Source organism: Plecotus auritus, assembly GCF_963455305.1.
Source record: "Plecotus auritus genome assembly, chromosome: 8".
Taxonomy (NCBI): domain Eukaryota; kingdom Metazoa; phylum Chordata; class Mammalia; order Chiroptera; family Vespertilionidae; genus Plecotus; species Plecotus auritus.
In genome coordinates this window covers 442773-466573 of record NC_137782.1, presented here as the reverse complement: position 1 = coordinate 466573, position 23801 = coordinate 442773, and the positions used below count along the sequence as shown (strand labels likewise).

Sequence of the window (23801 nt, the reverse complement as noted above, 5' to 3'; positions counted from 1 at the left end):
TGCTGGGAGGATTTCTAAAATACAATAGAGCTGCCCAACTGGTGTGGCTCAGTGGTTGAGCATTATTGACCTATGAACCAGGAGGTCAGGGTTCGATTCCCAGTCAGGGCACATGCCCAGGTTGCAGGCTTGATCCCCGGTGTGGGGTGTACAGGAGGCAGCTAATCAATGATTCTCTCTCATCATTGATGTTTCTCTCTCTCCCCCTCTCCCTTCCTCTCTGACATCAATAAAAATGGATATTAAAAAAATGGAAGTACAACAGAGGGGAAAGTGTAATAGGGCCTCAGTGAATGCAAATGCCTCCCCTCTGCCCCTTGGAAAGGCTTCTAGGAAAATGTACTTGCTTTGGCTTCATAACTCGCAAAGATTTACTGAGGAGCAATAAAACGGAGGAAGTTTCTAACACACGACATTTGTTAAAACAAAAGGTGCATCGCTATCTGGAGGAAGCACTCAGTGTAGCTCCAATGTCTCAAAGAAGCATGACGCTAATTTCATCTGTGTGTGCGTGTGCGTGCGTGCGTGTGCATGTGTATCTGTTTTCATGTAAAAGGCAGCGTCTAATGAAGGCTGTTCTTCTGCCAAGCGCTGGAATGACACGGCTGTGTGACCGGGCAGCCCACCGAGGCCGCTGAGCGTGGTCCGCTCTGCGCAGTGCGTGGGGGTCCAGCCCAGTATAACCCTCCTAGTTTCGTTCTAGAAATAAGACCTCGACGCACAAAGACAGCCTGGCGGACGCTTCTCACGGTGGGCGTTGGGTAATTTGGAGCTACGCTGTCAGACAGCCTGGAATAAGTACAATTTACAACTTTTGCTCATGGCCCTAGCCGGTGTGGCTCAGTGGATAGAGCATTGGCCAGCGGACTGAAGGGTCCGGGGTTTGCTTCCCATCAAAGGCACGGACCTCGGTTGCAGGTTCCCAGGCCCTCGGGGTGTATGCAGGAGGCAACCAATCGATGTGTCTCTCTCACACCGACGTTTCTCTCTGTCTCTCCCTCTCCATTCTTTCTAAAAATCAATAAAAAAAATCCTCAGTTGAGGATTAACCAAAATAAAAAATAAACAGAACATTTGCTTATCTTCTTCACCTGTGTAGGCAGAGGGGCGCTGAGTAGGAAGCGTCATGGTGTGAGTCGTACAGTAATCTCTGAGGTCGGGGTGGGAAAAGCCAGGTGTCCCCCCTCAGTGGGAGCGGCCTCCGACCACACAGGCCTCCCCTTCACAAACCTTAAATCACCGAGCCACACAGCCCACTGAGGTGCTATCAGACTTTCCCCGCCTCTTCCCAGATGTAAGACTTCAAAGACGCCAGGGACCAGTGAGCATATCAGAGAACGAGGGGGTCTCTACCGAGGCCGCTGCTCACACGTCAACATCCGATCCTCACCGAAGCCCACCCCTGTCCTGACCGCCCCTCCTTCCCAAGGTCCCGCCCTGTGGGGTTCCCGCAGCACGGATGCTGGGAACCAACGCACCGCAGTGTGGGACCCACAGCGTTCAGGGGTGTCAGTGAGGCGCTGAGCACTGTCCCCTCTGCTTTGCCCGGTGGCCCCGACTCCCTCAGAAAACACCCCTCTTTTGAATTCATTATTTTCTTTTCCACGTTAGTTCCCTTCTTTTATAACTCCCAATGACAATTTAAAATATATACATATTGATTGATTTCAGAGAGGACAGGAGAGGGAGAGAGAGACAGAAACATCAAGGATGAGAGAGAATCATGGATCGACTACCTCCTGCACGACTGGGATGGAGCCCACAACCTGGGCACGTGCCCTGACCAGGAACTGAACCGTGACCTCCTGGCTCATGGGTTGACGCTCACCACTGGGCCACCCCGGTCGGGCCCAAATGACAGTGGTGAAGGAGACGTGCCTGAACGGATGGGTTTTAATCCTGCAACCATTCGCTCCGACTGAAAACCCTTGAGGAACAGGAACAGAGGAGCAAGCCCCGCAGAGGTCATCTGTGGGCTGCTAGAACCCCGAGTGCCAGGCCTCTCCGGGCGGGGCAGGGTTCCGGGAGGGCTCAGCGCGGCGTGAGTCCCGTGAGCAGCCAACACAGCCCTCGCCCTCGGCTGAGAGCATCTGGCCTCGACTCTGTCCTGCGAACCTGAGGCAGCAGCCTGTCAGACACCCCGTGTCTCTGCGAGTCAGCGAATGTGAGTGAACGAACGACCCACATCCACGCCCACGCCCTGGGCTGCCGCGCTCCACCGGACACTGACATCGCGGGGCGTGTACTCTACGCTCGGCGACGCTGGCACAGGGATGCAGAGATGGGCTGGTGCCCGTCTCGGGTAGTAGGGCCCTGTGAGTAGACACACTCAGTGCACGGGAAAAGTGTGACGGCAAAGGCGTGCCGGCATCCACGAGGCAGGGAGCCTCGGGAAGGGCCTCTGGGCGACGACGCCTCCTGCACGGAGGGGAGGAGAGGAGAGGAGAGGAGGACAGGGTGGGAGGTGAGGGACGCATTCCCGGTACAGGGACCAGTGCACAGACCCTCGGCCTGCAGGAGCGGAGCTGCATGTGTGGGTCACGTGAGGCGACTGGCACTCTGGAGGGTGAAGGGCAAGGGGGGTGGGATGCACTGGAGAGTGTATGTACATGCTTGTGAGTGTGTACGTGTGTCAGAGTGTGTGCGCATATGAGTGCGCATGCGTGTATCTCAATGTGTGCACATGCATGTGAATGAATGTGCCGTGCATGTGTGCACATACATGTGCATTCGTGTACATGCGTTCATGTGTATACACGTGCACAGGAGTGACGTGTGTGCACATGCATGGGTGTGCGCATGCATGTGTGTGTGCGAGTGTGCACATGAGAGTGCGTATACACGTGTGCATGTGTGTATACATGTGATTGTATGTGCATGCGTGTGTGCGCCCACACATTCTGCACTAGACAGTAAGCCGTGAGAGTGGGGGTTATGTCAGGGCTTTAACCTTAGCACTGAGCTCGGCCCCGCCCACAGGGGCGAATGCTGGGGCAGGGTTTCCTGAATGAATGCTTCTGAGGCCGCAGGAGCGTTAGGGACACGCGAAGACAGGGCCACAAAGAAAGGGGACGGGAAGGGAGGTCCTGTTTGGCGAAACGTGTGAATGACGCCTCTCACTAGTGACCTCTCCCCAGGTGAAGGGTCGACGGAGAAAACGCCCTTTGCTTCGGCGGCTTTTATGAGGCAGCCTCAACATCTCGCAGCAGTTCAGAAACAAGATAAACGCTTACACTCCATGAAGGCACCTACCCGTGTTACACACACACACCATCCACATAAGCGATTAGACAGGAGCTGGGAAGGGGTCTTTTCCAACGTCTTTATTTTTTTGAGCCCAAAGTGAAAGTCCTTGCCTGTTCTCTCCGGCTCTTTACAGCCCCGCCCCTTCCTGCAGGGGAAGCCGTCCTGGGACTCAGTGACTCGGCTCAGAGGCTCAGACGGCTGGGAGTTCACACGGCTGAGTCGCACCCCCAGCCGGAAGGAGATCCCTGCCAGACAACGCCTCTCCACAACGCACAGCCTCGGGGGCTCTGTCCTGCAGGTTCTCTCTCCCTCTCTCCCTCTCTCTCTCCCTCTCTCCCTCTCTCTCCCCCTCTCTCCCTCTCTCCCTCTCTCTCTCCCTCTCTCCCTCTCCCCCGCTCTCCCCCTCCGTGGAACTGTCTACTCTCCTTCTAACTGGGGTGGTGGTGGTGGGGGGGTCGGTTCCCAGGGAGAGGAACTCCGATGAAGAGAAGTCAGCAGAATAAAAGGGTACAGGGAAAGGTCCCTGGAAATCTACTGTCTACGGGAGAACTCTAAGATATTCCAGAGGCTGTTTTCCGTGGAGGGACCACGGACAGCAGGGACACTCGCCCGTGCTCCCCCTGCGCCCACTCGCGTCCGCCTGGAGGGCTGTGCTGACTCACATCTCCTTCTCCCCGGCCTCCTGCCTGTGCCGCTTCTCTGCGGGCCACCGCACGCCCCCACAGCCTCCTGACGCCCCAATCAAACAGGAGCCCCCGGGAAGTCTCCGATGTATGAGGTCCTCGTAGGAGTTAAGTCCAGGACCCTCCCATCCATATCATTTAATGGCCCGGCCGGCGTGGCTCAGTGGTTGAGCGTGGACCTGTGGACCAGGAGGTCACGGTTCGATTCCAGGTCAGGGCACGTGCCTGGGTTGCAGGCTTGATCCCCAGTGTGGGACGTGCAGGAGGCAGCAGATCAATGATTTCTTCTCATCACTGATGTTTCCTTTTAAGTCCTATTGTTGAACGTATTACAGATGTCCCCTTTGCCCCACTGACCCCTTCTGGCCTGTCCCTGCCCCAGGCCCTCACCACCCTATCGTCTGTGCCCATGAGTTATGCATACGTGCACACGAATTCTCTGGTTGACCTCTTCTGTCCCTCTCTCCCCCTCCCTTCCTCTCTGAAATCCATAAAGCTATATTTAAAAGTCACTTAACGAAGCAGAGGTTTAGGAGCTAAGGTGTAAACTGACCGTGCCGATGGGTGCTCTGGTGGCCCGAATAAAGTGGAGGAGGCTGAGGGGTAAGGGCCTTCGGACTCATCTCTCGGGCCTCCTGCACGTGCACAGCCCCTCTGAGGGGTGTAGGATGTGACAGTGGATGTCCCAGGCCTGGCGGGTGGGGGGGGGGGGGTAAGGACAACGCAGACCGCCCGCTGGCAGCGTCCCAGCGCCCGTGTACTCACGATGCACGTCCCAGAGCCGTCCTGGCACCGAGTCGAGTGTCCGTTGCACTTGCAGGGCACACACCGCCCGGGGTGCAAGCCTTCGTCGTCCCGATAGTATCCGGGGCTGCAGCCCTGTTTTTCAAACAAAGTGTCCAGTCAAAACAGGGAAATGATTATCCAAAGCACGCGACCGTTCTGTCAAGCCTCTGCTTCTTAAATCTTCTCCCCTTTAGTCTGGGTGTGGATTTCACCCCAACACCAGCCTGTCCCCCTGCTTTCTTCTTTGTCTGTTGGGCTGTTTTGTTCCTGGGCTGGGGGGGGGGGGTCCTGGGGGGGAGGGGGTGTGTCCTGGGGGGAGTGTGTGTTTGTGCCCGAGGGGGACGGGGTGGGGAATCCCGAGAAGGGAAGCTTGGAGGGTGGGTGCGGACCTGCTTGCTCTCCTTCTCGCCAGCTGTTCCGAGGGCGAGGGGAGGGGCGCAGGAAGGAGCAGGGGAGGGGGATGCTAAGCAAATCCCGTCAAGCTCCCGTCCTTGGGTAACATCCCCTCTCCAAGCACGGATTTGGGCCGGTGGGCGAGGCCGTGTGGGAGGAGGGGAGTCAGGGCCTTCACTGGGACCCACACAACCGGGCAGGACTGTGGGATGGAGCCCCTGCCCCTCCCGAGCTACAGGCAGCAGGGGCAGGGGGGAGCGTGCCCGGTTCCCCACAGAACTCGCAGGGATAGCGGGGCTGACTGCACGCCAGCTCAGGCAGCCTCCGCCCTGGCTCCCGCTCGGCAGCGCTGACCACTTCCGTCTCCCGTGTACCGTCTCTTTCCAGGGCGGCACGAGCCATCACTGCACACGGCGAGAAGAATCACCCTTTTTAATGAACTTTAAATTCTACTTTAAAGAGTGTTCTAGCTAAGAATGCCCCCGATGAAAAGAAGCAACGATTCCTACACCGGCCACCGGACGTTACTGAGATTCCTGCCTTTCAACCGAATTCCAGGCACTTCCGTTCCTCCGCAGAGAGAACCGGTGCCTGGAAAAGCCAACGCGGCCCCTGGCTCCTCACCGGCCCCCGGGGCGCCCTCTCGTCAAAGCATCAGGAAGTGGAATCTTTCAAGATAAAGGTCTTCTGTCCCAGTGGTCGGCAAACTCCTTAGTCAACAGAGCCAAATACCAACAGTACAACGATTGAAATTTCTTTTGAGAGCCAAATTTTTTAAACTTCAACTTCTTCTAACACCACTTCTTCAAAATAGACTCACCCAGGCCGTGGTATTTTGTGGAAGAGCCACACTCAAGGGGCCAAAGAGCCGCCTGTGGCTCGCGAGCCGCAGTTTGCTGGCCACGGTTCTGTCCAATCCCCTCTCAACAGCCCCTCTGTCTGCCAGACTCTGAAGCGACAAGGGACACCTTGACGTGCACTGGCCACCCTGACCCGTCCGTGGCCGCAAAGGTCTCTCCCGGTCAGTGGGGGCGGCGGGACCGGAGGGGGGCGGGCCCCGGGGATCGGCCGGAGGGAGAGCCTCCTGCGCCGCCTGGTCTGGGACGTGCCCGTGGCTGCCCGAGCTTCTTGCAAAAGGACCCGCGGCTCCACGTGGCGCACCAGATCACGGCCCGGCTCCCCACGCACTTCCCCTCCAGCTGCCAGGAGCCCAGCTTCGGGAGACGAGATTCCTCGGCGGCTGTGCACGGGCTTGCCCGAGGAGAACCCAAGTATGAGAGGAATGTTCTTCAGCCAAAGCACGGCTGAGAGTCATTCGAACGAGATCCAGCCCACGAGGGCCTGGTCGCCTCTTCAGGCCAGTCACCGGCTCGTGGGGGCGAGGACTGGTCATTATCACCTCTGTCACCTCCCTCACAGCACTCCCGTTCGCTAAGAACAAATTATCCAAATAAAGAGGTGCAGCAGGCTCGTTGGCAACAACACGGCCAGGTAAGCAAAAGCCTCCATCGCAGGTTCTGCGGGGGGGGGGGGGGGGGTGGGGGCAGGCGGCCCCGGTGAGAGACATCAGCCACGCTGATCTGCTCTCGATGAGAAGCAGCAGCCCTCTGCCCGAGTTATGGGCACGCGGGTCTCGGATAAACCGTCTGTCAGCTCCTAAAACGTGACCATTTCCCCTCCACAGAGCACACAAACCCCCAGTTGACACAACGCTCAGTTCAGCGGTTCCGACTGCATGGAAGACGTTCTCTCAGCGACAGCGAGTGCCCTGAGATGTGGCTTCAGGAAGGGGCTTTGCAGCTCACCCGTTCTTAAATGACCATTTTCAGGGTAACTTTTCCGATAAACGTCCGTAGGACCATCGCTGTGAGGACCCGGCCAACACCCAGCAGGTGAGAGAAAGCCGGACGTGGGAGCTCAGTGCCCTCCCTGATCCCTGAGCCCGCCGGGTGGGTCACACCAACTTCTTAACACGGGACTTCACTGACTGATGCCCCGTTAGGGGTCAGGGGTCATTTTCTCCCGAGCCGAACTTGAAAGCTATGGGCTTCGGATTCACAGCTTGTAACATCCCACAAGTATTCAGACGCCCAGCTGCCGGGCACCTGCAGGTGGGCCGTGTTTCTAGGGTTTGTGGTTACAACGGGGAGAGCAGGCTGCTGGGCCTGCAGCAAACACGCCAGTCCAGGGGAGCGGAGGCCGCCGGCCCCGCCCAGCCCCCCCTCACTCACTCACTCCCACCCTCAGGAGGTTAAGAAGCCACCCCGCTGGGACCCCACCCTAGCCCCCCCTTCACTCACTCCCACCCTCAGGAGGTTAAGAGGCCTCACCGCTGGGACCCCTCCCCAGCCCCACGCCAAAACGTAAAGGGGACATTACCTGGCTGGGTTTGAACTCCACAAAACCTGCTTGCTGGCTGCTTTGACCAGGAGGCTGAGGAAACGCCACCCTTTGCTGCTGGGAACTGTACCCCAGACACTGTCCCAGGGCCGCCCCGAAGATCCACAGCCACCCCGCCCTCCGGGCTGACCACCTCACAGCCGGGGGCATCCTGGTCCCTGGGCGTCCGCTGGCTGCACACCAGCCTCTGCCCTGCCTCTTATAGCAGCCCTTCCTGCCGGGGGCCAGGCCCGCCTGACTCAGGTGAGGCGGGCTGTCTGCGGCGGGAGGCCCCACCTGTACCTGCACCCATGAGTCAGCCTGGGGAGCCGCTCCGCAGAGCAGCCGCTCTGTAATCCCTGCCAGGCGGGGCGGGCACCACCTTCCACCCACCTGGCCTCAGACGGGCGGCGGGGGGGGGGGGGGGGGGTGGGGGTGGGGGGGAGGCAGGGGGGCGGGCGGCCCTGGCCAGGAGCAGCTGTAAATCACAGGCTGAGTCACGGGAGGCCACGCCCTGGGCGGGAGGACCATAATCCCAGGCCCCACTCCTTCCCCGGAGCTATGCATTTCAGTCAGCCAGCCGGAGAGGAGGCAGAGGGGCGGTGGGGAGTGGGGGCCCCTGTGGGCTCCATGGCAGGAGACAGGAGGCCCCAGACAACATGCAGATAACATGCTTTAGATTAACAAGAACTCTTAGGTGCCGGTCCCCGTGGGGTGGTCCACCCTCGAGGGGCTGAAACGAAGGGTGTCCGGGGGACACACAGGACAGCTATTTCCTGGCAAATGTATCAACCGTTGTGACTCCTCCGCGCCCAGGAAGAGGGCAGACTTACAGCTGAGGTGTGAGCATCCCATTTTAGAGCACATTTTAAAAACAGTGTTTTTATTGGTTTCAGAGAGGAAGGGAGAGGGAGAGAGAGAGGGAAACACAATGACGAGAGAGAATCACAGATCGGCTGCCTCCTGCACGCCCCACACTGGGGATGGAGCCCACAACCCAGGCATGTGCCCTGACCGAGAATCGAACCGTGACCTCCTGGTTCATAGGTCGACGCTCAACCACTGAGCCACGCCGGCCGGGCTGAGGGCACGTTTTAATCACGTGAGGACGAGTCCAGTCGACTGGGCCTCAAGCGAGGACCTGCTGCGAGCGGGAAAAGGGGACTTTGATGTCCCCTGAAGGATTGGGGTGTACTTGGACTATAACTCTGCAGGGTGGTGATGGGAGGGAGCTGGGTTAGAGAAAAGCATGAACCCGGTCAGAACCGGGGAAGCAGCAGCTCGGACACTGGGGTGCGCCTGGGGCTCCTTCCAGCCTCCGGGAAGCTCTGATGTTACCCCCGGATCCACAGGGCTCCTCAGCTCTCCTGTGGGTTCTGAGACGCTGGGATTTCTTTCCACTTAACACCTGAGGGTGGTCCAGGAAAGGCAGGAGCCACAGCCCCCCCGAGACCTGTGCGTGGAGCGGGCGTCCCAGACCAGCCGGTGCTGGACAGCGGCCAGCAGTGCCCGGGGCACTCGCACGGACAGGAGAGTTTCCTACCTGGCATGAGTCACCCGTGTAGTCAGGGGGGCAGGCACACATCTCCACGGTGTGTGCGCGGCGCCCGCTTCCTGTGTCCGAGGCCTCCTCCAGCCCCACCCCGCTCAGGCTGAGCCGCTGCGTCTCGCTGAAGTACAGGCCGCGAAGGCGCACCGCCTCCAGCCCCGACAGCACCGTCATCAGCTCCGCCCGTGTCACCGGGGCGCCGCTCCCCGCGTGCCGGAAGCTTCCCTGCAGGGAACAGAGAGGCAGGCTCACCTCCAGGGTGGCAGACACCCAGAGAGTTGATGGCACAACAGAAAACAAGATGCAGTCGGATAGGAGGGTCCGACGGGGACAGCACTCAGCCGTCAGATGGCCTGCTTCCTCCCGGGAGGAGGGAGCGCCTCCTCGAAGGGGGGAACGCCGGCAGGAGATCAGGAACAATGCAGTGAATCGGACTCTTCCAGTGTCAGGCCTCTTTAAAATGTGCTTTTGGCGGCTCAGGGGGTGAGCATCCACCTAGGGACCAGGAGGTCAGGGTTCGATTCCCGTCAGGGCACAGGCCCGGGTTGCAGGCTCCATCCCCAGTAGGGGGCGTGCAGGAGGCAGCCGGTCTATGATTCTCTCTCATCATGGATGTTTCTTTCTCTCTCTCCCTCTCCTTTCCTCTCTGCAATCAGTAAAAATATATTTTTTAAAAATGATAAATAAAATACTCTTCTGTTGGTGCCAGCACGGAGGAAGATGGCATGGAAATGGAGGCACGCAGCCCACATCACCACCTGTGAGTAGCTGGGACAGAGAGCACAAGCTTGTCTTGCACACACAGTCATTCTTTCATGGTAAAAAAGATACAGCATAGGAATTATCACCTTAACCAGTTAACTGCCATGATGCTGTGAATGTAATTAAATAAGGCCCGCCGCCTGTGTCTGTAGACGCTTATGGCGAACAACTGTTAACCGTAACCGTACGCCACAACACGGTTAACCCACGTGCACTGTTGTACGGCAGATGCTAGACCTTCGTCCTCTTGCAAGACTGAAACTCTAGGGAACGACTCCCACCTCCTCCCCCGCCCCCGGCGACCACCATCGCCCTTTGTCTCCGAGCCCCCGAGCTCTCACTACCTCTCGGCAGGAATCGTGCAGGTTTGTGTGTGTGCCTGCTGGTCTCACTCAGCATGACAGCCTCCAGTTTCGCTCACGTCCTAGCCTGTGGCAGGGTTCCTGCCTCCTGAAGGTGGGACAACATTTCCATGAATGCGCCATTTTCTTATCCATTCATCTGTCGCTAGATTTCCCATTGTCTTCGCCTCTGGGGCACTGGGATGTGTGCTGTGATGAACACGAGTGTGCAAATAGGCCTTCAAAACTCTGTTTCCAAGTCTTGTGGAAATATATCCAGAAATGGGTTTGCTGAATCATCTGTGATTCTAGTCTTTAAATTCCTGAGGAGCCGCAATTGTTCTCCATAGCAACGGTGTGCAATTTCTCCACATCCTTGCTCACTCTTGGTCTTTCCTGTTTTGTTTAATTAAAAACATTTCTTACAGCCTTCCTCGTAAGTGTGAGGGTGTCTCCTGGTTCCGACCTGCATCTCTAATGACCTAGTGGTGTCAGGCGTCCTGTGCCCAAAAGCCTGTACTTTTAACCTCTGGAGTCTGTTGTTCCTTTGAAGAGTTTCCACGTTTCTAACGAGCAGAGTGACAACACCTAATCCCTCAGCAGCATTGTGAGGATGAAAGCGAATTGGTGATAGGATGTATATGAAGTATTCAGCATAGTGCATAGTAAACATTAAATAAATGGTAATTATTATCCTATATAATAAAAGGGTAATATGCAAATTGTCCCCTCAACCGGGAGTTGGACTGAGAGTTTGACCAGGGGGTGGAGCCAGCCAGCCAACCGCCTGCGGCCCCTTCCCCCCGCCGGCCCTACCCCCGATCAGCCCTCCCGACCCCGATCAGGGTGGGCTGGCCGGTTCCCACCTGTGCATGAATTCATGCACCGGGCCTCTAGTTAACACATAAATATAATACTTACATAATTTTAATTTATGTTTTAACGGTTTGAGGTATAATTTATATACAGTAATATTCCCTCACTTTGCGCATAAAACTTTTAGCAAATTTACAGAAGCAGCAACCATCACCACGATGTAATGTCAGAGCATTTCCATCCGCCTCCAGAAGCACCCTCGTGGCTGTAGTAGTTCCTGCCCCGTCCCACCTCCAGGCCCAGGCACCCGCTAAGCTGCATGCTGCCTCTGTGGATTGCCCACGCTGGACATTTACATAAATACCAACTTGATTTCAATAGGATACAAAAACATGGCTTCCATTTGCTTCACTCCCTCCCCTGCTCCTTTGTGCGATGGTCATATAACTTACATTTTTATACGTTGGTGATTGTAAGTCACCAACACAGACTTATAATCATTGCTTGACGCAGCTGTCATTTAAAGCAGATAGGAGAAGAGTTATAAACAAAAGATATATTTATACTACCTTTTCTATTTAAGTTATTGTCTAGAGCAGGGGTGGGCAAACTTTTTGACTCGAGGGCCACAATGGGTTCTTAAACTGGACCGGAGGGCCGGAACAAAAGCATGGATGGAGTGTTTGTGTGAACTAATATAAATTCAAAGCAAAGGAGCGGAGGGGAGAGCAAGAGAACCGGATAGAACAGCCAGATCCAGCCCGCGGGCCGTAGTTTGCCCAAGGCTGGTCTAGAGTCCTTTCATTTCAGTCTAAAGGATTCCCTTTGGTATTGCATATAAGGAGGGTTGGCTATTTGATGAATCCTCTCAGTTTTGTTTATAATAGAATGTCTCCATTTCTCCTTTATTTTTGAAGTACATTTTGTTGGATATATAATTCTTTGTTGACACTGTGTTACCTTCTGCACTTTGAAAGTCTCATCCCATTGTTGTCCAACTTCCATGGTTTCTGGTGAACAGTCAGCTGTAATTTTATTGAGGACCCCATGTATGTGACACAGTGCTTCTTTCATGCTGCCTTCAAGATTCTCTGTCTCTCAGCAACTTTACTGTGATGCTTCTGTATGTGGATTTCTTGCATTTATCATACTTGGAGTTTGTTGAGCTTGGGTGTGTAGATTTATGATTTTCATCAAATTTGGGAAGTTTTCAGCCTTTATTTCTCTCCCCCCTCCCCCCTCTCCTTCTGGCATGCCTATTGTGCACACGTTGGTACATTTTTTCTGAATATCTCTGAGACTGTTTGTTTTGCCTCACCTTCTTTTCTTCCTGTTCCCCAGATAGATCATCTCAATTGAACTTCTTCAAGTTGGATGATTCCCTCTTCTGCCTGCTCAAACCTGTTGCTAAGCCCTTGTCTTAGTCAGCTCTGGCCGCCATAACAAAATACCGTAGACGCGACAGCTTAAACAACAGAATGTATTTTCTCACAGTTTGGAGGCTGGAAATCCCAGGTCAAGGTGCTAGCCAGTGAGGAACTCTTCCTGGCTTGCAGACGGCCACTGCGCACTGTGTCCTTACATGGAGGGAGAGAGAGTGAGCTTCCTGCTGTGTCCTCTTGTAAGGACATGCCAGAGGGCACATGTCACCCTCCTGGATCAGGGCCCCAGCCTCATAACCTCACTTAACCTTACTCACTTCCTCACTCCAAATACAGCCCCGCACCCAGGGCTCCAGCACAGGAACTGGGGGCGGGGGAGCGGGAGGGGACACGATTCAGTCCACAGCAGCCCTTGCAGCAAGTCCCTCGTTTCAGTGATTGTACTTTCCAGCTCCAGAATTTCTATTTGGTTCTTCCATATAACTTTTATTTTTTAATTGATATTCTCTATTTGGTAAGACATGGCTCTCATATTCTCCTTTAGTTCTTTAGGCATGGTGTTGTCTAGTTCTTTGACATATTTAAAATGTTGATTGAAAGCCTTTTACAGTAAATTCAATGTCTGGGCTGTTTCTTCTCCTCCCTTCTCCCCCGCCCCAACCTCACATGTATAAACCACATTTTCTTATTCTTTGATGTTAGACGTCTTTGTGGCTTTTCCGTCAATTCGTCCCAAGCATTTGTTGGACACTCCCCAGGTCCCAGCGCTGAGGGAGCCTGAGGACGAGAGGGAGCTGCACCGTAGCACTTAGAGGCTCACGGGGTTTGTAAGACAAAGACGATTCACTATGAAGAGGACGGACAGTGCTCAGTGCCATAAAAACGGCACAAACAGCCCTGTGGGGCTGAAACTCTGCACAGTTTGTATAACCTGCGTTACATGGAGAGACACAAATTCTGTTTATATTCAGAGGATTAACATAATTCATATTTTTAACCCACAAAGTACGTTAAAAAGCACGACTGCGAAAGAGCTAAGCTGTGAACCAAAGGGTCATGGAGAGCCAGGGGTGCATGTTCCTCAGACACCCACCTCCACCAGCTGCACCCGCCCGTGATGCAGCCGGTCCGGCCGCGGGTCACTCTGCTCCTCGTGGACAACCGACATGCGCTGACCCTGTTCAGAGAAAAACACGCCTGCCCTCAGGCTGTGGCCGGGCTAAGGACACATTTCTGTGGATCTGAAGTGCCTGATTCTAGAAAATTGTTGGGAAATAAACTGACTGGCAAAGGATGAGTGACAAGGAAGCAGAATACTACTACGCAATACACTGCCTTTTCACAGTCAGGACCCCCCAAATTCTGACAAAAGATGGCTGAAAAGATGGGGGGAAATTGTAAGCTGTGCCTTGCAGTCAGTACATGAGGTGCTGTCTCTATTACTGCCTACGGACCTGACTGTGGTAGCAAGAAAGCGCTTTGGGGGGTGGGGTGGGCAGGAAGGTGAGCCAGGCCCGCAGCCTGCAGAGCCGGGAGCCTGGGAGCCTCGGGGCTAGCCCGTGGGGGTGGGGGATTCAGCCCTACATTCCTCACCCTCTGGGACTCAGCCTGTCCACCCAGCTCTGCACCGCTCCCTAGCACAGGGTACAGTGGGAAGGCCAGTGCCCACTGTCAGCACCCCACCCTAACACACACGCACCCCAGCTTTTCTGAAGCACCAGACCCGGCAGGAACGCCTTCAAGCCGGTGTCTCAGAAAGAAGAGATTATCTGAGATCACAGATCATTTTAAACCTCAGCCTGAGAACATGCCCAGCCAGCTCTTCGTCACAGCAGCGGGACACAGCGGAGTAACGTTCGTGCTCCACGGAGAGATCAGGGAGAAATTTAGACCATCACCTCTCCGCGAACCTAACCGTCTGCACAATCAACGCGTTGGCAGTAAAATACAGGTGTGCTGATGGCCTGGCCTCGCGAGACTCGCAGACAACGAGACTGGGGTACCGCCCTGCTTGGCAGTGGTCTTAGCGGCAGCGACGGCTCCCTCAGCGTCACTCACACCTGGTGCTTTGTTGTCAAGGTGCCGTGCAAAGGCTTAGGTGACACTCTTTTTTAGGACAGGCACTGCCTGCCCGTTATGAGCCCAGCCATGGGGTCTTGTCCACAGGAAGGGCTCAAAGACGTTTGAGAAAGGAAACTGGAAGATGGAAAAGTTTATACTAATAAAAGGGTAATATGCTAATTAGACCAGGAGACCTTCCGGGAGACCTGGATGTCCTTCTGGACAAAGCCATGGTGGCGGGGCCGAGGCAGAGGCGGTTAGGGGCGATCAGGCCAGGAGGGGAGGGCAGTTGGGGGTGAGCAGGCCGGCGGAGGGGGGCAGTTGGGGGTGAGCAGGCCGGCAGCGGGGGGCAGTTGGGGGCAAGCAGGCTGGTGGGGGGGCAGTTGGGGCAAGAAGGCCAGTAGGCAGGTGAGCGGTTAGGAGCCAGCAGTTCCGAATTGCAAGAGGGATGTCCAGCTGCCAGTTTAGGCCCAATTGGGGCTAAAACTGGCAGCTGGACATCCCCTGAGGGGTCCCAGATTGGAGAGGGACCACAGTCAGGTCCATCTGGCTGGGCTGAGGGACAACCCCTACCCCCATGCACGAATTTCGTGCACCTGGCCTCTAGTAAAAACATAAAAATGAACTTATGAGAATCAAGTTATGAGCCACTAAGCACAGTGGGCCTGGGATGGTGCGGGCAGGGTCCTGCCAGGCACTGCATGCTCTACACTTCGTTTTGTTTCTACAAAATATTGGAAACAACTTCATCGAGACGTTCGCAGGCCCTCATCAAGCTGCCCAAAGGGGAATCAGCGCCTACGGGGGCCGCCACGCCCTGTCCCTGGGGCGGGGCTGGTACCCACAGTGAGCTGCACGTCTGGCTGCTTCCCCAGAAGAGCCATGTCGGCCGGGAGCCCGAAGGACTTGACTTGGTAGGTGAGGAAGCCACCGTAGGAGGACACCTGAAACGGAAGGGTGTGGTCAGCAGGCAAACATGGAGAGAACACGCAACATCAGCTCATGTGAGACACACACGGGCCCGAGGATCCGGAGGGAGACACGTCAGCCTTTTAGCAGGGGTCATGACAGCGGGACTGAAGATGGCACGTAACGTTCCACAGGACGCCCGTAGACCAGTAAGCCGCGGAGCGTGACTGCGCTTTACAGTAAAAGATCCTTCTGTTAGAAAACAGAAACCATAGCCCGGCTGGCGTGGCTCCGTGGCTGAGCCTCCCACCTGCAGCCGCAGGAACAGAGGCCTGCTGACAACCAGTGAGCCTGGAGGGGGACCCTCAGCCCAGGTGCCCACGCCCTGGCTGACACCTCGACCGCACCCTCAGGAGAGACCCGAACATCCACTCCTGGACTCCTGACCTCAGAAACCAGGCTAGGTCATCAGTGTGTTGCTTTAAAAGTCAGCGTTGCCCTGGCCGGTGTGTCTCAGTGGAAAGAGCATCAGCCTGCGAACTGAAGGGTCCTGGGTTCAATCCCGGTCAGGGCACTTGCCCTGGTTGCAGGCTCGATCCCCAGTGTGGGGCGTGCAGGAGGCAGCCGATCCATGATTCTCTCTCATCATTGATGTTTCTCCCTCTCCTTCTCCCTTCCTCTCTGAAATCAATATACATATATTATTTTTTTAAAAGTCAGTGTAGCCCTGGCTGGTTTGGCTCAGCGGATAGAGCGTCGGCCTGCGAACTGAAAGGTCCCAGGTTCGATTCTGGTCAAGGGCACGTGCCTGGGTTGTGGGCTCAATCTCCAGTGGGGGACATACAGGAGGCAGCCGATCCATGATTCTCTCTCATCATTGATGTTTCTCTCTCTCTCTCCCTCTCGCTTCCTCTCTGAAATCAATAAAAATATATTTTAAAAAATTTAAAAAAGTCAGTGTTGCAGGAAACGTGTTACTCAGCGAAGATAACCAGTGCATTGGCCCACCTGTGCAGGTGAAGAGGCGTGTGCGTGAGGCAGGAGCAGGTTACAGGGGAGCAGCCACATTCCCCACACTCAAAGGTAGAAACCCCAGGGGCACCCACCTTGTCCCTCAGGTAGGAGGGAGGGGGCCCGGGGGGCACCTACCTTGTCCCCCAGGTAGGAGGGAGGGGGCCCGGGGGGCACCTACCTTGTCCCCCAGGTAGGAGGGAGGGGGCCCGGGGGGCACCTACCTTGTCCCCCAGGTAGGAGGGAGGGGGCCCGGGGGCACCCACCTTGTCCCCCAGGTAGGAGGGAGGGGGCCCGGGGGCACCCACCTTGTCCCCCAGGTAGGAGGGAGGGGGTCCGGGGGGCACCCACCTTGTCCCCCAGGTAGGAGGGAGGGGGCCCGGGGGCACCCACCTTGTCCCCCAGGTAGGAGGGAGGGGGTCCGGGGGCACCCACCTTGTCCCCCAGGTAGGAGGGAGGGGTCCTGGGGGCACCCACCTTGTCCCCCAGGTAGGAGGGAGGCGCGACCCAGGTGGCGCTGTGCACGGTGGAGGGCAGCTCCTGGAGGTCGGCGACCACACTGCCGCTGCCGGGGTTGAAGGAGACGGGGATCTGGGCGCCATCTGCCGTCTCCAGGCGCCAGCCCATCATGTCCACAAACTGGAACACAAAATCCAGGTGGGAACGTGGGCTGGGCCCGTCGCCACGGCTGGGCTGTGCAGAGGAGCCAGAGCCGGGTGGCCGACGGGCCCCACAGGCTTCCTTCCCGTGGCTCCCAGCCCTGCCCTGGGGTCCCCAGAGGGCAGGAGCGGGGGGTGCGGGTTTATCCTTGTGCCAGACGCATCCCGACTCCGGGCGTTCAGTGGGTGCCATAAATGTGCGAGTGACACCTGGGCAAGCACACGAGGAACAGCAGTTACTCCCTTTGGGGTGAGCTCCTGCGTGAGATGCGGAGTGGGGCGCAGTGCTCGCTGTCGTCACTCTCTCTGCATGGAGCTCGTCATGGAATGTGTCCCTGATCACTAAGGACGCCAGGAGGGACATGGCGAGAGGAAGGGAGAGAAGGGGCTGACAGGGCCGAGGTTAGGAGTCAGGCTCCGGTTCCCCGGGGTCGGGAGGAGACTTCGGAGTGGGTTTACAAACTAACGCTTTCCCCATTAAAGGCTCACTCCTTAAGGAGGCAGGCGAGGAAATACGTAGACACTCTTTCTTTGAATACTTGTTGGACACAAGACGATACGCGCCCAAAGCGAGCAAGCATTAGGCTGCTGGTTCACGGAATAAGGAAGACAGCACAAGCTTTACTTCATGGAGTTCATTCAAAAAGCGGCCACAGAGCCCACGCCGGTTGCTCAGTGGTTGGAGCGTCTGCCTGGGGACTGAAGGATTCTGGGATCAATTCCAGTCAAGGGTACGTACCTGGATGGCAGGCTCCATGCCCGCCCCAGACGGGGTGCCTGTGGGAGGCAACCCATCAGTGCGTCTCTCTCACATCGATGTCTCTCTCTCTCTCAGTCTCTCCCCCTCCTTCCATTCCGCCTAAATACCCTCGGGTGAGGATTAACAACCACCACCAAGTGGCCACAGAGAAGACGTGGTAAAACGCCCGAGAAGGAACAACTCAGGAAGACGACGAGCGGGTGAGAAGCAGCGGGAGGAACCATCAGGCCCGTGCATTCAGCGGGTGCCCACTGCGCACCTACCGTGTCCCAGGTGCTGCTGGGTCTCAGTTGGAGCTCAGGCGCGCGTGGGGGAGGGCGGCAGACAATATGTTTTAGAACAAAACGCACAGTAGGGCAGAGGGTGACTCGGGCGAGCTATGACATGGGGAGCGGTGAGGGAGGCCCTGTGAGCACCAGACGCTGGGGCAGGGACCGGACACCCTGCCGGACGGGACAGGACAGGACAGGAGAGCATCTGCAGGAACAGCACTGAGGCTGCGGCACAGCCAGGGCCAGGCTTAGCCTGCTAACGAAGTAATACAGCCCGGCCGGCGTGGCTCCGTGGTTGAGTGTCGACCTATGAACGGGGAGGTCACGGTTCGATTCCAGGTCAGGGCACAGGCCCGGGTTGTGGGCTCAATCCCCGGTGTGGGGCGTGAAGGAGGCAGCCGATCAGTGATTCTCTGTCACCATGGATGTTTCTCTCTCTCTCTCTCCCTTCCTCTCTGACATCAATAAAAATCTGTGTATTTAAAACAACAACAACCAAGTACTACCCCGGCACTTCCACGGCCCTCGTGTTTCACGCCTATTCGTTCCGGCCTCACTCAGACGTTCTCACTACAGACAGACCGAGCGGCCCCCGCACACCTTCGCTCTCCGTCGGTGGGTGCTGTGGCAGTGACGGGTGATCCCAAAGCAGAAGCAGCTGGTGCAGCCCTGGGGGTTCGCTGGGTCCAAGTAGAAGGAGCCTTCTCGACACACGTCGCACTCAGCACCGTCCACATTCTCCTGCGGAAAACACGGAAGGAGCGGTCCTTCCCTCTGCGGGGTCCCGATGGCCGTAACCTGCCCGCACAGCACAGGCTGCCAGGACGGGGTGCCCACAGAGCGTGACATGACTGTGCGTGCTGGTTAAGCCTCTTTACGGCCTTCGTTGTTTAAACGTGTATCCCTCCCTCCCCCACCCATACACACAGAGCACTTCCTTCCCGCTGGCGTCTCCAAGGCAGGGCGTTGGCCCACAGGACTCGCAGTGGGCGGGACCAAGGCCTCTCCCTGACACCACCCCAAGCACTGCTGGGACCTGGGGCCCGACAGCAGGCACGGACCAGGAACAGGCTCCTGGGGCACCTCGAGCCTCTTGAATTATAGGCAGAGTGTGTGGGTGCCCAGCCGGCGGGGCTCCGTGGTTGAGTGTTCACCTACGAACCAGGTCACGGTTCGATTCCCAGTCAGGGCACAGGCCCGGGTTGTGGGCTCGATCCCCAGTGTGGGGTGTGCAGGAGGCAGCCAACTGGTGATTCTCTCATCAGTGAAGTTTCTCTCTCTCTCCCTCTCCCTTCCTCTCTGAAATAAATAAGTAAATAATATTTATATTCAATAAGTGTGTGTTGGTTTTCTGGAGAGGGCTGCACCAGACTCTTAAGGAGGCGTGCAGCCTCCACATCCATTTCCCACATATTCCTTTACACTGACTGGACATGAGGAGCTTCCACAGTGATTGGTGGCCAATATCCTGGCCTGACGTCCTGGCTGTGCAGGCCCAGCTCACCTTGTAGGACAGGCCCCGGTCCCCTGACCACACAGGCCCATGCTCACCTTGTAGGACAGGCCCCCGTCCCCTGACCACACAGGCCCAGCTCACCTTGTAGGACAGGCCCCGGTCCCCTGGCTCACAGGCCCAGCTCACCTTGTAGGACAGGCCCCGGTCCCCTGACCACACAGGCCCATGCTCACCTTGTAGGACAGGCCCCCGTCCCCTGACCACACAGGCCCAGCTCACCTTGTAGGACAGGCCCCCGTCCCCTGACCACACAGGCCCAGGCTCACCTTGTAGGACAGGCCCCCGTCCCCTGACCACACAGGCTCACCTTGTAGGACAGGCCCCGGTCCCCTGACCACGCAGGCTCATCTTGTAGGACAGGCCCCGGTCCCCTGACCACACAGGCCCAGGCTCACCGTGCAGGACAGGCCCCGGTCCCCTGACCACGCAGGCTCACCTTGTAGGACAGGCCCCGGTCCCCTGGCTCGCAGGCCCAGCTCACCTTGTAGGACAGGCCCCGGTCCCCTGACCACGCAGGCCCAGGCTCACCTTGTAGGACAGGCCCCGGTCCCCTGACCACGCAGGCCCAGGCTCACCTTGTAGGACAGGCCCCGGTCCCCTGACCACGCAGGCCCAGGCTCACCTTGCAGAGGCAGGCCCCGGTCCCCTGACCACACAGGCCCAGCTCACCTTGTAGGACAGGCCCCGGTCCCCTGACCACGCAGGCCCAGGCTCACCTTGTAGGACAGGCCCCGGTCCCCTGACCACGCAGGCCCAGGCTCACCTTGTAGGACAGGCCCCGGTCCCCTGACCACGCAGGCCCAGGCTCACCTTGCAGAGGCAGGCCCCGGTCCCCTGACCACACAGGCCCAGCTCACCTTGTAGGACAGGCCCCGGTCCCCTGGCTGTGCAGGCCCAGCTCACCTTGTAGGACAGGCCCCGGTCCCCTGACCACGCAGGCCCAGGCTCACCTTGTAGGACAGGCCCCGGTCCCCTGACCACGCAGGCCCAGCTCACCTTGTAGGACAGGCCCCGGTCCCCTGGCTGTGCAGGCCCAGCTCACCTTGCAGAGGCAGGCCCCGTCCCCTGACCACACAGGCCCAGCTCACCTTGTAGGACAGGCCCCGGTCCCCTGGCTGTGCAGGCCCAGCTCACCTTGCAGAGGCAGGCCCCGTCCCCTGACCACACAGGCCCAGCTCACCTTGTAGGACAGGCCCCGGTCCCCTGGCTGTGCAGGCCCAGGCTCACCTTGTAGGACAGGCCCCGGTCCCCTGGCTGTGCAGGCCCAGCTCACCTTGCAGAGGCAGGCCCCGGTCCCCTGGCTCACAGGCCCAGCTCTCCTTGTAGGACAGGCCCCGGTCCCCTGGCTGTGCAGGCCCAGCTCACCTTGTAGGACAGGCCCCGGTCCCCTGGCTCACAGGCCCAGCTCACCTTGCAGAGGCAGGCCCCGGTCCCCTGGCCACGCAGGCCCAGCTCACCTTGTAGGACAGGCCCCGGTCCCCTGGCTCACAGGCCCAGCTCACCTTGCAGAGGCAGGCCCCGGTCCCCTGGCCACGCAGGCCCAGCTCACCTTGTAGGACAGGTCCCGGTCCCCTGGCTCACAGGCCCAGCTCACCTTGCAGAGGCAGGCCCCGGTCCCCTGACCACACAGGCCCAGGCTCACCTTGCAGAGGCAGGCCTCGGTCCCCTGGCTCGCAGGCCCAGCTCACCTTGCAGAGGCAGGCCCCGGTCCCCTGGCTCGCAGGCCCAGCTCACCTTGCAGAGGCAGGCCCCGGTCCCCTGGCTCGCAGGCCCAGCTCACCTTGTAGGACAGGCCTCGGTCCCCTGGCTCGCAGGCCCAGCTCACCTTGCAGAGGCAGGCCCCGGTCCCCTGGCTCGCAGGCCCAGCTCACCTTGCAGAGGCAGGCCCCGGTCCCCTGGCTCGCAGGCCCAGCTCACCTTGTAGGACAGGCCCCGGTCCCCTGACCACGCAGGCCCAGCTCACCTTGCAGAGGCAGGCCCCCGTCCCCTGACCACACAGGCCCAGCTCACCTTGTAGGACAGGCCCCGGTCCCCTGGCCACACAGGCCCAGGCTCACCGTGCAGAGGCAGGCCCCGGTCCCCTGGCTCGCAGGCCCAGCTCACCTTGTAGGACAGGCCCCGGTCCCCTGGCTCGCAGGCCCAGCTCACCTTGCAGAGGCAGGCCCCGGTCTCCGGGTCGCAGACTCCGGGCTCCGTCCCGTCTCTGCTGCAGTGGCAGGGGAGGCACTCGGGGAAGCGGTGAAACCCGGGAGCACATCGGTCGCAACGCCGCCCCGCGATTCTGGGCCTGCACCTGCACCCGAGCAAAGGAAGCAGGAGCCGTCAGCATCTCTGCGGACGGCCTGGAGCCCACGGCACCGCAGCGGACCAGGTGTGTCCACGGCCAGGGGGACCCCCGGGGCCGCCCACGGTGCTGACAGCCACGGCAGAGCGGAGGCAGCAGAGCCCAGACCTGAGCCTCGAGGGCGCGGACAGGAAGAGGGAACCCGTCTTACATGTTTCCCCTTCATCGGAGAGAAAGGAACGGAGCCGGCAGGTGTGGCTCGGCCCTTGAGCATCAAGCCAGGGACCAAGAGGCCACCGGTTCCACTCCTGGTGAGGGCTCAGGCCCGGGTGCGCGCCATCCTCTGTGGGGGCATGCAGGAGGCAGCGATCGATGATGTTTCTTTCATCAATCTTTCTCTCTCTCTCTCTCTCTCTCTCCCTCTCCTTTTTCATTTATTTTAAATATATTTTCATTGATTTCAGAGAGGAAGGAAGAGGGAGAGAAAGATAGAAACATCCATGATGAGAGAATCACTGACAGGCTACCTCATACAGGCCCCCTGCTGGGGATCGAGCCTGCATCCCGGGCATGTGCCCTGACGGGGAGTCGAACTGGTTCATGCTCGTGGTTTGAGAAGGATAAAGACGGGGCTGACGCAGGAGGGACTCACACCTGTGGGTCTAAGGACTCGGAATGTTTCCTGACTCGTCTTCACTCAGCTCCTTCCCGAAGGACAAGGGGTTGCTTGGCACCGGGCAATGAGGTGGCCCAGGGCCTTCCTTAGGAAAGCGAGCATCGCGGCTGAGAGCTGAGCTTTGTCCACGCTCCTGCCCCCCGACCTGAGAACCCGGCTCTCCTGGAATTGGATGGGTCCTGCCCCTCATCCCCTGTGGCCGCCCTCAGTGCTGCTGAGACGCTGATCAGCGGGAGTCCCGCCCGGGACACGGCTTCCTTCTCCGTGCAGAGCCTGCCACACCTGTCTGCGCTGGTGTCTGCCATTCGCACCTGTCTGCGCTGGTGTCTGCCATTCGTGTCTCAGCCGTTGTGCCGGGACCTATCACTGCCCTGGGGCAGCCCCTCCCAGGAGGCTCTCCAGCGTGTCCCTTCCCTGCCTGTCCCCTCCCCGCTCCCACACCCCCCACGGGACCCCCACACTGGCTCAGACAGGTGCCTGGCAGGCTCTGCATTGAAACTTCGAAGCCGGAGTCACGGGGCTCCAGGTGGTCAGCGTACCGGCCTGACGGAGAGCGGGACGGCATGAAGGACGGGGTCCCGCCTCCCAGACCGGAGGCTGGAGGCACTGGACGGTGGGCTGCGCAGCAGGGGGCGCACACGGCTCACCCTGTCGAGCTGCCCAGGGAGGGACCGGCCTGAGGACTTCAGCCTGAGCCTGCACGGTCCTTCACAAGGTCCAGCTGACCCAGGGAAGGCTGGGGCCCGGCCCGAATACAAGCGGCAAGGCGCCACCACGGGGACACGTAGAAGTTGGTGACTTTACACATGCACCTTGACACTAAGAATACGCTGGAGCCCTGGCAGGTTGCTCAGTGGTTAGCGTCGGACCACGAACCAAAGGGTCACGGGTTCGATTCCCGGTCCAGGGCATGTACCTGGGTCGCTCGATTCCCGGTCAGGGTGCGAGTGGAAGGCAACAAACGATGTGTCTCTCTCACATCAATGTTTCACTCTCCCTCCCTCCCTCCCACTTGCTCTAAAAACCAATGGGAACAATACCTTGGGGCGAGGACTAACCAAAAAAATGTAAGAAATAGAAAGATGAATGGTGGAGGGAGCAGGCGGGCAGCTTGTGGGCTCAGGCAACCAGCCCTCGCCCACCAGGCCCTGCTGGGTCACTTGGGGACAAGTGACTCCACAGGTGACCCATTTGGACAGGGAGCCGCGCCCTGAGGAGATCCCGGTGCGGCCCTCGGACCATGAGAATCGGGAGTAACACCCGGAGCGGGCAGACGCATCGCCCCTTCCATGGAGGACCCACCGTCCATGCCCCAG

General features: G+C 58.4%; 1 protein-coding gene across 1 annotated transcript in view; it reads right to left on the bottom strand.

The window, feature by feature from the left end:
* The window catches only part of LAMA3 (laminin subunit alpha 3), a 157270-nt gene that overhangs the window by 53177 nt on the left and 80292 nt on the right, over positions 1–23801 (bottom strand). Inside the window, exons 33-39 of the mRNA XM_080686795.1 lie at positions 21674–21818; positions 18610–18750; positions 16796–16957; positions 15244–15342; positions 13431–13514; positions 9031–9261; positions 4695–4808 (exon numbers count right to left, since the gene is read on the bottom strand). Of these exons, the coding sequence (XP_080542921.1) occupies positions 4695–4808; positions 9031–9261; positions 13431–13514; positions 15244–15342; positions 16796–16957; positions 18610–18750; positions 21674–21818 (976 nt within the window). The remainder of the gene's footprint in view (positions 1–4694; positions 4809–9030; positions 9262–13430; positions 13515–15243; positions 15343–16795; positions 16958–18609; positions 18751–21673; positions 21819–23801) is intronic.